The following is an 11415-nucleotide window of genomic DNA, read 5'->3' as shown; positions in this document are numbered from 1 at the left end:
CATAACACTAACTTTCACACATCTAGATGGCTGGGCGGGGTGGGTGTGGAGCCAGAGACAGCAGGGGTTCAAACTGTAGAATCCAGTTCCTACATTTGAATATAAAAATGGATTTATCAAACAAAACTATGCTACATTTTATCTCTGGGACCCTCAGGATGACAAATCAGAGCAAGATTACTGAATGTAAGTACATTATTTACCTTCAGAGGTGAACGTATCAAACCAGTTGCCGTGATAAAAGTTTTTGTTGTTGTGCGCTCTCCTCAAACAATAGCATGGTATTTTTTCACTGTAATAACTACTGTAAATTGGACAGTGCAGTTAGATTAACAATAATTTAAGCTTTCTGCCCATATAAGACATGTCTATGTCCTGGAAAGTTATGTTACTTACAACATCATGCTAATCACATTAGTGCACATTAGCTCAATCTTCCCGGTATAGGGACAACAATTTATTTTACATGTTTTTATTTATCCTTTATTTAACTTGGCAAGTCAGTTAAAAACAAATTCTTATTTACAATGACGGCCTAGGAGCAGTGGGTTAACTACCTTGTTCAGGGGCAGGATGACAGATTTTTACCTTGTCAGCTCAGGGATTCGATCTTGCAACCTTTCGGTTACTAGTCCAACGCTCTAACCACTAATGCCCCACATTCTTGATAAAAAGCTGTTCAGAACGTCAGAGTGAGGTTTGTCTAAACATTACAAATATTTTAAAGCCTCCTCATCCCCAGCAAGCTTAATTAACATATTTAATAATATATCCTATGTACTGAAAACATGTTCATAATACTGCCATTAAAACATTGAAATAATGTAACATGAAACATTTCCTCTGCAGTGTTTTATTATAGTTTAAACCTCTGTGTGTGAAATATTGCATGACAAGTCATGACAAAAACATACGGATCTACAAGAGCATATTCTAATGTTTAACAAAAGTTTTGCATTGACATTTGCAGTATCAAATTATGTAAAGTGTGTAAAGTTGTTTTAAAGTTAAAAAAAAACATAATTTATAAACTCAGCAAAAAAAGAAACGTCCTCTCAATGTCAACTGCTTTTATTTCCAGCAAACTTAACATGTGTAAATATTTGTATGAACATAACAAGATTCAACAACTGAGAAGTAAACTTACCACGCATTGTGCGAGTACCCTTTCATTCACACAAGAAGACGCAAACAAGATTATTTTTCCTACCTCCAACATGGACAACCCAGTTCCACGCTCGACTGTCGAACTCAAAATCCAACTTCAGAGACTTCGAGAGAAAGAAACACGTTTGTTCCTGCATGGCACCACTCTTAGTGAGTATTGGCGCAACAAGCGCATTCCAAGAGGACTGAGAATACAGAAGGAGCCTACTATAGGTAATAACGACAAAACTTTCGTTCAGCAATGGGGTGAAATACTCAACAAATGCTCATTAGATTTAATGCTACTTATCGTGGAACATGTGTCGAAGGAAGTGAAAGAAGTTGAATAAGATTACGAACATGAGCATAAATGAAGAGATTCTAGGCCCTAATTTTACAACCATAGACGACACGATCAAGCAGTCCATTGGGAAATACAAGTAGACTCTCTACAAGCAACAAAAATCAGGAAATACCAGCGAGACACAGAGGATTACCAGCTCAACCAGTGTACCATGGAAGCCCAAGGACAGGAGCACGCAGAGGCCGACGAGACGCACCGCTGATCGGGGACGCAGATACGCAGCAGCGGGAGGACATGGAAACTTGGACACAAGGCATCCACCGAAGCGAATTCCCTACAGACAGTGACTCCAGCTTTCCATGGCACAACAGTCCGTTTTTTAGCCCGAAAGCAACGAGTTCCAACGAAAGAAAAGAAAACGTGCAGAAGAGTAAGCGGTCGAAGAGGAGACCAGAACACAGCCTTGGACACGGGAGCTACAGCGGGACCGGTAATTAACCTCTCCAAAAAAGACCTTACTGACGCTCAAGTCTCAGTCTTATCTAAGGGCTCTCTTTTGTACCTACATGTACAGATAAACCATTCGATACGAAAGTAGATCTGTTTAAATTCTTTCGCAAGATTAACTTAAGCATGTGTTTTCGCAAAACACTGATTCGGGCCTAGTAACACATCAAGGAACTGCACCCATTTTGAAGCCCAAAAGCAAATTCTGTCCTATGGTTAACAACTCCTCGAAATTACCTATTGTAGGATAGGCGAACAAGAAGCCATGTCAGTATATACAGGAACAAACAAAAAATATTCATAAGAATCTCACGAAGAACAGAAGAACTTGCACTCAAAGAATTAATGAAAACATCTCTTTGGTATAAAAACCTGCAGACAAGGGTGGTGCTGTGGTTGTTTTAGACTATGACAAAATATAAAAGAAGAAATTCAGAGAACCAACTCAGCAATGAACGTTTCTATAGAAAACTGATGTTGATCCCACACAGGTGTTCCAAAGGATATTTGCTCTAATTTGGAGCAACCCTATTAAACAACCTTATCTCAAAACCTGAATAGAATATCTTTGTTGCAAATGTGCCAATACGTCCATGCTTATACATTTACCGAAAAATTACACAAACCTAAAACACAACAAGCAACTATCCAGGCAGACCATGTGTGCAGGAATAGGCTCAATGCTAGAGCCATTTCAAACTTTGTAGACTCTTTATTAAATCTCATGTGCAATCATTGCCATCATATGTAAAGACTCTATAACTTCATAAACAAGATCTCACCAATAACGGGTTTAAAAGAAGACTGTATTTGTCACATTAATGGTCCGAGACTTTATACCAGCATCCCCATGTGGGGGGCTGGCAGCCACTAGCCACACTATTTGGGAGACAGAGATACTAATGAATATCCACCAACAAACTTCATTCTAGATTGGCTGAATATTTTTGACGTACAACTATTTTCAGGTTTGATGATGAATACTATCTCCAAACGAATGAACATCGATGGGCTCTACATTTGCTCCGACTATGCCAACCTCTATATGGGTCTTTTGAAGAACGTTTGTTAATAATGAAAACAGAATCCATTTTGAATAAAGTCCTTAAGTGGTATCGATATATTGATGACATTTTTGTATATGGTAGGAACTGAAGAAGAACTGTCAGATTTTATGCACTACTCAACGACATTGACCCCAATCTCAAATACTATGAACGTTGACACTTAAACGGTTTTATTATCGCAATGGTGATTGAGAAAATCAAATGGAACCTTGTTACAAGTTATAAAAAGAAACGGACAGAAATACTCTATACAGGTGACACTCTCACCCTGAGCCATTAAAAAGGACTCCAAGAACAATTTATTTAACTCGCGCCCTATCGCACTCCCACAGATATTATCTAAAAAAACGGAACCGCATGAGTTTTCTAAAAAGGCTATTCGTCACAATGTGTGGATAACTCATAACTTGCATGGAAAAAACACGAGATGAACTGCTACAAAAAAACCCGCTAAAGCTACAGAACATTCCGTAATGTTCAAACTACATATACTTTGAATCACGAAAAGTGGGGAGAGTGGTCAAGAAAACTGGCATATTTTATCATCGGACCCAGCTTTGCCGGCTGAATTAAAGTACCACCACGTATGTGTTATAGGAGAGGTCGCAATTTACCGATAAATGTTCATGCCAACTGCCAGCCACTTAAGAAAATAGCCAAGCACTTTACGCCTCTACCAAATGAGCATAATATGCAGAGGATGCGCACAGTGCAACAATATGATAAGCTGTCAATATTCTTCACCCACACACAGAAAAGGTTCAAATAAATGACATATTACGTGTCCACCACCCATGTTTATTTACATTATTAAATGTCCATGTGGGCTCTGTTATGTGGTAAAACACCCGCTCTCTCAAACAGAAATTATGAACATAAAAGTTCAACATGGAGAAACGACAGGGATTATCCAGCGCTAACATTTCAATGACATAAGCATGCACATTTCCACCTTTAGATTTTGTGCAGTAGAGAAATAAGATATCAGACAAGGGGAGGTGATATTAATAATACTCTGAGTAAAGAGAATGTTATTTTCACCCTCTCAGACATTCTTCCAAAGGACTAATGATAAATGCCTTTGTAGTATGCTCGTGAATTGGAACATGAAAATGTGTCTCTTGTAGAGATTTCTACGTTTTTCATATGATACCCAATGACTACATGAACTTGCTATGTCCTCATTGACGATTATACAGAATGTTCAATACCCCTATTTATACACTTTTGAATATTTATGAATTGCACATGTATAGTTTAGCACTTATTTATTTTCCTTTGCCTCCAACCCCCTTCGATGTGTAGAACGGATGTGGGTGGAGCCAGGTCTACATAAGGGTGCAACTTTCAAAAAATCCCAAAAGCTCTGACGAAGGCCGTGTGGCCGATACGTAAGCTTATTAAATATCGGTGATACTATCAAGAGCAGTGTGCGGTTTCCTTTTCCTTCATTTCCAGCAAACTTAACATGTGTAAATATTTGTATGAACATAACAAGATTCAACAACTGAGAAGTAAACTGAACAAGTTCCACAGACATGTGACTAACAGAAATTGAAAAATGTGTCCCTGAACAAAGGAGGATCAAAATCAAAAGTAACAGTCAGTGTCTGGTGTGGCCAGCAGCTGCATTAAGTACTGCAGTGCATCTCCTCCTCATGGACTGCACCAGATTTGCCAGTTCTTGCTCTTCCACCAATGCACCTGCAAGTTCCCGGACATTTCTGGGGGGAATAGCCCTAGCCCTCACCCTCCGATCCAACAGGTCCCAGACGTGCTCAATGGGATTGAGATCCGGGCTCTTCGCTGGCCATGGCAGAACACTGACATTCCTGTCTTGCAGGAAATCACGCACAGAACGAGCATTATGGCTGGTGGCATTGTCATGCTGGAGGGTCATTTTAGGATGAGCCTGCAGGAAGGGTACCACATGAGGGAGGAGGATGCCTTCCCTGTAACGCAGAGCGTTTAGATTGTCTGCAATGACAACGAGCTCAGTCCGATGATGCTGTGACACACCGCCCCAGACCATGACAGACCCTCCACCTCCAAATCGATCCCGCTCCAGAGTACAGGCCTTGGTGTAACGCTCATTCCTTTTAATATAAACGCGAATCTGACCATCACCCCTGGTGAGACAAAACCACGACTCGTCAGTGAAGAGCACATTTTGCCAGTCCTGTCTGGTCCAGCGACGGTGGGTTTGTGCACATAGGCGACATTGTTGCCGGTGATGTCTGGTGAGGACCTGCCTTACAACAGTCCTACAAGCCCTGAGTCCAGCCTCTCTCAGCCTATTGCGGACAATCTGAGCACTGATGGAGGGATTGTGCGTTCCTGGTGTAACTCGGGCAGTTGTTTTTGCCATCCAGTACCTGTTCCGCAGGTGTGATGTTCGGATGTACCGATCCTGTGCAGGTGTTGTTACACGTGGTCTGCCCTTGCTTGGACGATCAGCTGTCCGTCCTGTCTCCCTGTAGCGCTGTCTTAGGCGTCTCACAGTACGGACATTGCAATTTATTGCCCTGGCCACATCTGCAGTCCTCATGCCTTCTTGCAGCATGCCTAAGGCATGTTCATGCAGATGAGCAGGGACCCTGGGCACCTTTCTTTTGGTGTTTTTCAGAGTCCGTTGAAAGGCCTCTTTAGTGTCCTAAGTTGTCATAACTGTGACCTTAATTGCCTACCGTCTGTAAGCTGTTAGTGTCTTAACGACCGTTCCACAGATGCATGTTCATTAATTGTTTATGGTTCATTGAACAAGCATGGGAAACAGTGTTTAAACCCTTTACAATGAAGATCTGTGAAGTTATTTTGATTTTTACGAAATATCTTTGAAAGACAGGGTCCTGAAAAAGGAACGTTTCTTTTTTTGCTGAATTTACTATGTAGGCCAACACTTTCCTGAAAATGTACATGATTCTTGATTTGAAGTAATTATGGAATTGAATAATGGATTGATAGTCAATATTGAAGTGCAATTGATCAATGACAGGTTCTCAAATTATAATGACGTCATTAGTTCCAATGTGCAGCTAGTTCCATATGTTTAAATGCATATGGATGTTGTGTTGTAACCATGACTATGTCCAGCAGAGTGCTTGTCTGTCAGGGTTGGGGTCAATTCGAATTGAAGTCAGTCAATTCGGGAAGTAAACAGGAATTCCAATGTAATATTAATTTCACCGACTTCAATCCGAATTGACCCCAACCCTGTTGTCTGAAGATCCTAATGGATGATGAGAATATACATGTAGGTAGTCAAAGGCAGTATGAAATAGTGATGTTTAATAAAAATATATAAAAGTATATTTGCATGCATTATAAGTAAACCACAAAAGAGATTGAGCAGTTTAATTCGTTTTCAAGCAGTTCTGCTGTCATATTATGCAACCTGTACATCGTTTTAATTTCACAACCTAAAGGGATAGTTCACCCTAATGACATTTTGGATTTGTGCCAGAAATGCTAAAAGGTTAGCGGCCAGGTAAACAAAACCAAAACATGGATTGCTGTCTTAACTTGTCCATAGACTACTTACAGAGTAGGAAAACCAATGTAATTTTGTAACTATCCCTTTAATGAATTTGCTATTCATTCCAATATTCTTGAGGTATACACGTGGCCAGTGCATATTCCTCTCACTATGGTAAACCAATAAAAGCCATGTATATGGACAAGCTGCCATGAGGTCATATCCTTTCCTTTTCACAGGGAGCAGATCAATTACAAGAGAAGAAGCTCAGGGCTCTATTTTCGGCTGTAGCTCGCTTGCGCCGTGGCAATATTTGAGGTGTGCCCTTGAAAACAAGCACAAAAAAGTGACAATTTCATGCAGGGCATATTGGGAGATTTAAGACCAACGAAAAACAGGTCTTAGATCTAACGTGGTTAGTAATGGCATGGATTTTGTGAGCGGAAGCGCAAACTATCCAGCCGTGACGCACAGTGCCATTATGCTCATGGAACAAGAGAGGAGATATGAATTTTGTGCAGGTAATTATATTAATAAACATAAAATAACTCAAAAACCGTGCATATAGCCTCCCCTCAAGGAAGGTTGTTTTTTTGTCCTACACAATGTGTTCGCCAAGTAGCCAAGCCTGTCAATATAGGGTTTGGCTCGTGAGACTGCTTTGAAATAAATCTTCATCACCAAAGCTTTATTAAAAATTAAAGTTTGGGAGCAGCGAAACAGTGAGCGGACATCTACTTTTTACCTAGTGTGTAGGCCTACATTATTTTAGCCATCTCCTGTTTTGGACGTGCGTAAAACCCCTCCATGTAGGCTACATGTGTCCATATGCATGAAACAAGAGATGAGATGATGCTGGTGACCCTTTAGAACCTATTTTCCTGTAACAATTGCTTGTTTTCCATTTCATACAGTATGATTAAAAACCAAGCCCTCCTGTAGGCAACCCTTAAAGGTAAACTTCAAAAATGTCCTACTTCATATTCATCATCTCAAACACCACCCCAACATCAACATTTGTGAAAATGGTGCATTTCTATGTTTTATAGTAAACAAGATAGAGGAAGATATGTGTTTCCAATGACATCATCAGTGTGCATCGTGTGATTTTGACACATTTTGAGTAGGCATTGCCTACGAATTGTCTACTAATTGGTTGATGATGTCATTGGAAACACTTATCTTTATATTTTTTTACTACAAAACATAGAAACGTGCCATTTTCACATACTGTATGTTGATGTTGGTTGTGCTGCTGGAAATGATGAATATGAAGTTGGAAAAAAAAGAAATTTCCCTTTAACCTAGGCCTATAAAGCTATAACGAAGGCTGGTTCAACAGCAATCCGGAGTGTCTTTTTTATCCTGTCCATTTTATTATATCATGCTTCTGACCCCAAGCTATTTAGAAATACAGTTGTTTCAAAAAACAGATTGCTTGTTTCGACATTTAATTTGATTAAAAACCAAACTTAATAGAATGATTCACCGGCCTGGCTTTACGATGAGAATGTTCAGCTCGCATGCAATGGAATTTAGGAGCCGTCGGCTTTTTCTGGAGAAATGTGAATGCGATATGTAAGATGGTTCCATTATCTTTATAAAACATATTTGGGAGCAGTATAAAAGGTGAGTGTACATTCTCTTTATATTGGATCTTTGTCCTGCTTCTGTGACTTAATATTATATGCCCACAGGGAGCAATTATGGTGCATAACTGTATTTAGACATAGCCTACTTAAAACAAGATTTTTTATTTAATACAATTATTCACTCTCTTTTTAGGCCTTATCAATCGTGAATTTAATCTTGCTTATTGATAATGTTTGGCATGTCCATGGCTCAGCCATAATGACATCTACAGTAGGCCTAGCCCCTAAATCAGCGTGAATGCTATGTTTATGTCCGTCTTTCGGATGGGACGTTAAACGGGTGTCCTGACTCTCTGAGGTCATTAAAGATCCCATGGCACTTATCGTAAGAGTAGGGGTGTTAACCCCGGTGTCCTGGCTAAATTCCCAATCTGGCCCTCAACCATCACGGTCACCTAATAATCCCCAGTTTACAATTGGCTTTTCATCCCCCTCCTCTCCCCTGTAACTATTCCCCAGGTCGTTGCTGCAAATGAGAACGTGTTCTCAGTCAACTTACCTGGTAAAATAACGGATAAATTAAAAAAAWTAAAAAAATAAAATTTAACAATATATACTACCCTTCAAAAGTTTGGGGTCACTTAGAAATGTCCTTGTTTTTTGACTAGCAGCTTCATTAAATAGTACCCGCAAAACACCAGTCTCAACATCAACAGTGGTGAGGCGACTCCGGGATGTTGGCCTTCTAGGCAGAGTTGGAAAGAAAAAGCCATATCTCAGACTGGCCAATAAAAATAGATTAAGATTGGCAAAAGAATACAGACACTGGACAGAGGAACTCTGCCTAGAAGGCCAGCATCCCGGAGTCGCCTCTTTACGGTTGACGTTGAGACTGGTGTTTTGCAGGTACTATTTAATGAAGCTGCCAGTTGAGGACTTGGGAGGCATCTGTTTCTCAAACAAGACACTCTAATGTACTTGTCTTCTTGCTCAGTTGTGCACCGGGGCCTCCCACTCATCTTTCTATTTTGGTTAGAGCCAGTTTGCACTGTTCTGTGAAGGGAGTAGTATACAGTGTTGTACAAGATCTTCAGTTTCTTGGAAATTTCTCACATGGAATAGCCTTCATTTCTCAGAACAAGAATAGACTGACGAGTTTCGGAAGAAAGGTCTTTGTTTCTGGCCATTTTGAGCCTGTAATCGAACCCACAAATGCTGATGCTCCAGATACTCAACTAGTCTAAAGAAGGACAGTTTTATTGCTTCTTTAATTAGCACAACAGTTTTCAGCTGTGCTAACATAATTGCAAAAGGGTTTTCTAATGATCAATTAGCCTTTTAAAATTATAAACTTGGGATTAGCTAACACAACATGCCATTGGAACACAGGAGTGATGGTTGCTGATAATGGGCCTCTACGTCTATGTAAATATTCCATAAATAATCTGCCGTTTCCAGCTACAATAGTCATTTACAACATTAACAATGTCTACACTGTATTTCTGATCAATTTGATGTTATTTTAATGGACAAAAAAATTGCTTTTCTTTCAAAAACAAGGACATTTCTCAGTGACCCAAACTTTTGAACGGTAGTGTATTTCCATATTGAAGCAATGCAATTACTTAGAACAATATGGACTGCAAACATGTTCAATGTATTTAGCAAAGGAATGGAATATGCCTACATGTTGTTATTTTGTTTCTGTAGGCTATTTAACAAACTATAGGCTATAGCGGACTAACATAAAAATTGGCTTTGATGACAACTTAAAACATGAAAGACCGTAAATACACAACTAGAAGCACCCACATATTTAGCCATGGATCACGTTCTGTTTGGCCAGTGAGGGGACAAGCCTCCCAACTTATTTATTCATCAAAATCCAGCCCTTTCACACAACTGCCAGCTACTGCGCCCATAATTTCTGCAGTGAAAATAGCAAAAAAACACCCCTGGACCTATAGCCCTACCAACAGCACTAAGACTTACCATTGCATTAAGTTTGATAAAATAGAGCCCCCAGTCTCTTACAGAAATCTGGTAGCACTATATCCCTTTGGTATGGTTGACAGATAAAACAAGCCCCAACCTAGGCTGCCATGTCTCTTATGATTTGATTGTGTGACAGAACATGAACCAGTGTAAAATGCTCTTCATTCTCAATTCTATTTCACATGACTGACTGTGAAACTCACCCAGGATAAACGACAGGATGTATCGGTACTGTATAGTCTCTCACATGCTTGGAATGTATGTGATTGCTTTATCCCACATTAGCAACAAGCAATATTGTGCCTTTCCCTTTATTGACCGAGGGTCCCAGATTAGAGACCAATTTGATCTGGCAGTCCTATATAATAAAACACACATTGGAGGAAACCAGCTCCTGTTTAAGTGTGGCCCTGTCTTCCCATTGTCCTTCCACCAAGCCATTTCATTTATTTGGTTTCACACAGTGGTCACACAAACCAGTCTGGAACTACAGACTAGACAAGAGCCTATCAACAACAAACTCTTACATGACTTACAGTTGGTTCCCTTGCACAAGGCGATTACATCTAGATTCCTACTGTGACAGGAGCCTTGCCTTCAATAAGCCAATGGTTTTGGTTTTTAAACAAGAACGTTCTTGTAATATTGGGAATCACCCCATGGCCTTAGGCACTGAGCTCCTCTCTGCCATATTTGTTTGTTTAAGCTAAGTAGATTCATACTGCATGCACACTCTCACACAACAGTTGTCGATATTCTGTAGTCTTTGGCCAAAAGTTTGGTGTGCATGGTGTATCTCTGGGCCACTGCCTGGAGGTTTCTAGAAGCAGTATTCCAGCTTGCAAGCGATCTGGGCCTTCTTCCTCCTACCCCCACTCCCCAGTTTACCTCTCTGCACTGATCTTATAGCGCAGCACAAAGTACGCAAGGAGGCGGAGGGTCACAAAGAACATGCCGAGCACTATGAAGTCAAGGTACAGTTTGGCATCTTCCACGTCAAGCTCTTTCAAGATGGCCTCCGACTTCTGGAAGTGACATGTTTCATCCTTGTCGCAGTGGAGGTCCTTCCGGTCCAGCCCGTAGATGGAGAGGATGACACCTTCAAAGCCATACCTACAAAATAATAGGAACTGTTTTATGGTGCTGTAGAAGAGGATTAACAGTAGGAGAGAGTGGGGTAAGTTGAGCCATTTTTTTACATTCAGCATCCCTACGTCAATGTAAATGTATAATTATTTCTAAGAAAGATATCGACATATATTTCGGGATGTTGTGTATCCCTGTAAATAATCATACTTCATGTAAACATAACAGTTTTGAAAACATAGT

General features: G+C 40.2%; 1 protein-coding gene across 1 annotated transcript in view; it reads right to left on the bottom strand.

Moving 5' to 3' along the window:
- Window positions 1–8890: 8890 nt before the first annotated feature.
- The window catches only part of LOC111960627 (ATP-binding cassette sub-family G member 1), a 33290-nt gene continuing 30765 nt past the window's right edge, over window positions 8891–11415 (bottom strand). Inside the window, exon 15 of the mRNA XM_023982704.2 lies at window positions 8891–11199. Coding sequence (XP_023838472.1) covers window positions 10971–11199 — 229 coding nt within the window. The 3' untranslated portion in view covers window positions 8891–10970. The remainder of the gene's footprint in view (window positions 11200–11415) is intronic.

This window comes from Salvelinus sp. IW2-2015, linkage group LG4p (genome assembly GCF_002910315.2).
Source record: "Salvelinus sp. IW2-2015 linkage group LG4p, ASM291031v2, whole genome shotgun sequence".
NCBI classification, from domain to species: domain Eukaryota; kingdom Metazoa; phylum Chordata; class Actinopteri; order Salmoniformes; family Salmonidae; genus Salvelinus; species Salvelinus sp. IW2-2015.
Note: the sequence above shows the minus strand (reverse complement) of the source record. Positions and strands in the feature narration are given on the sequence as shown.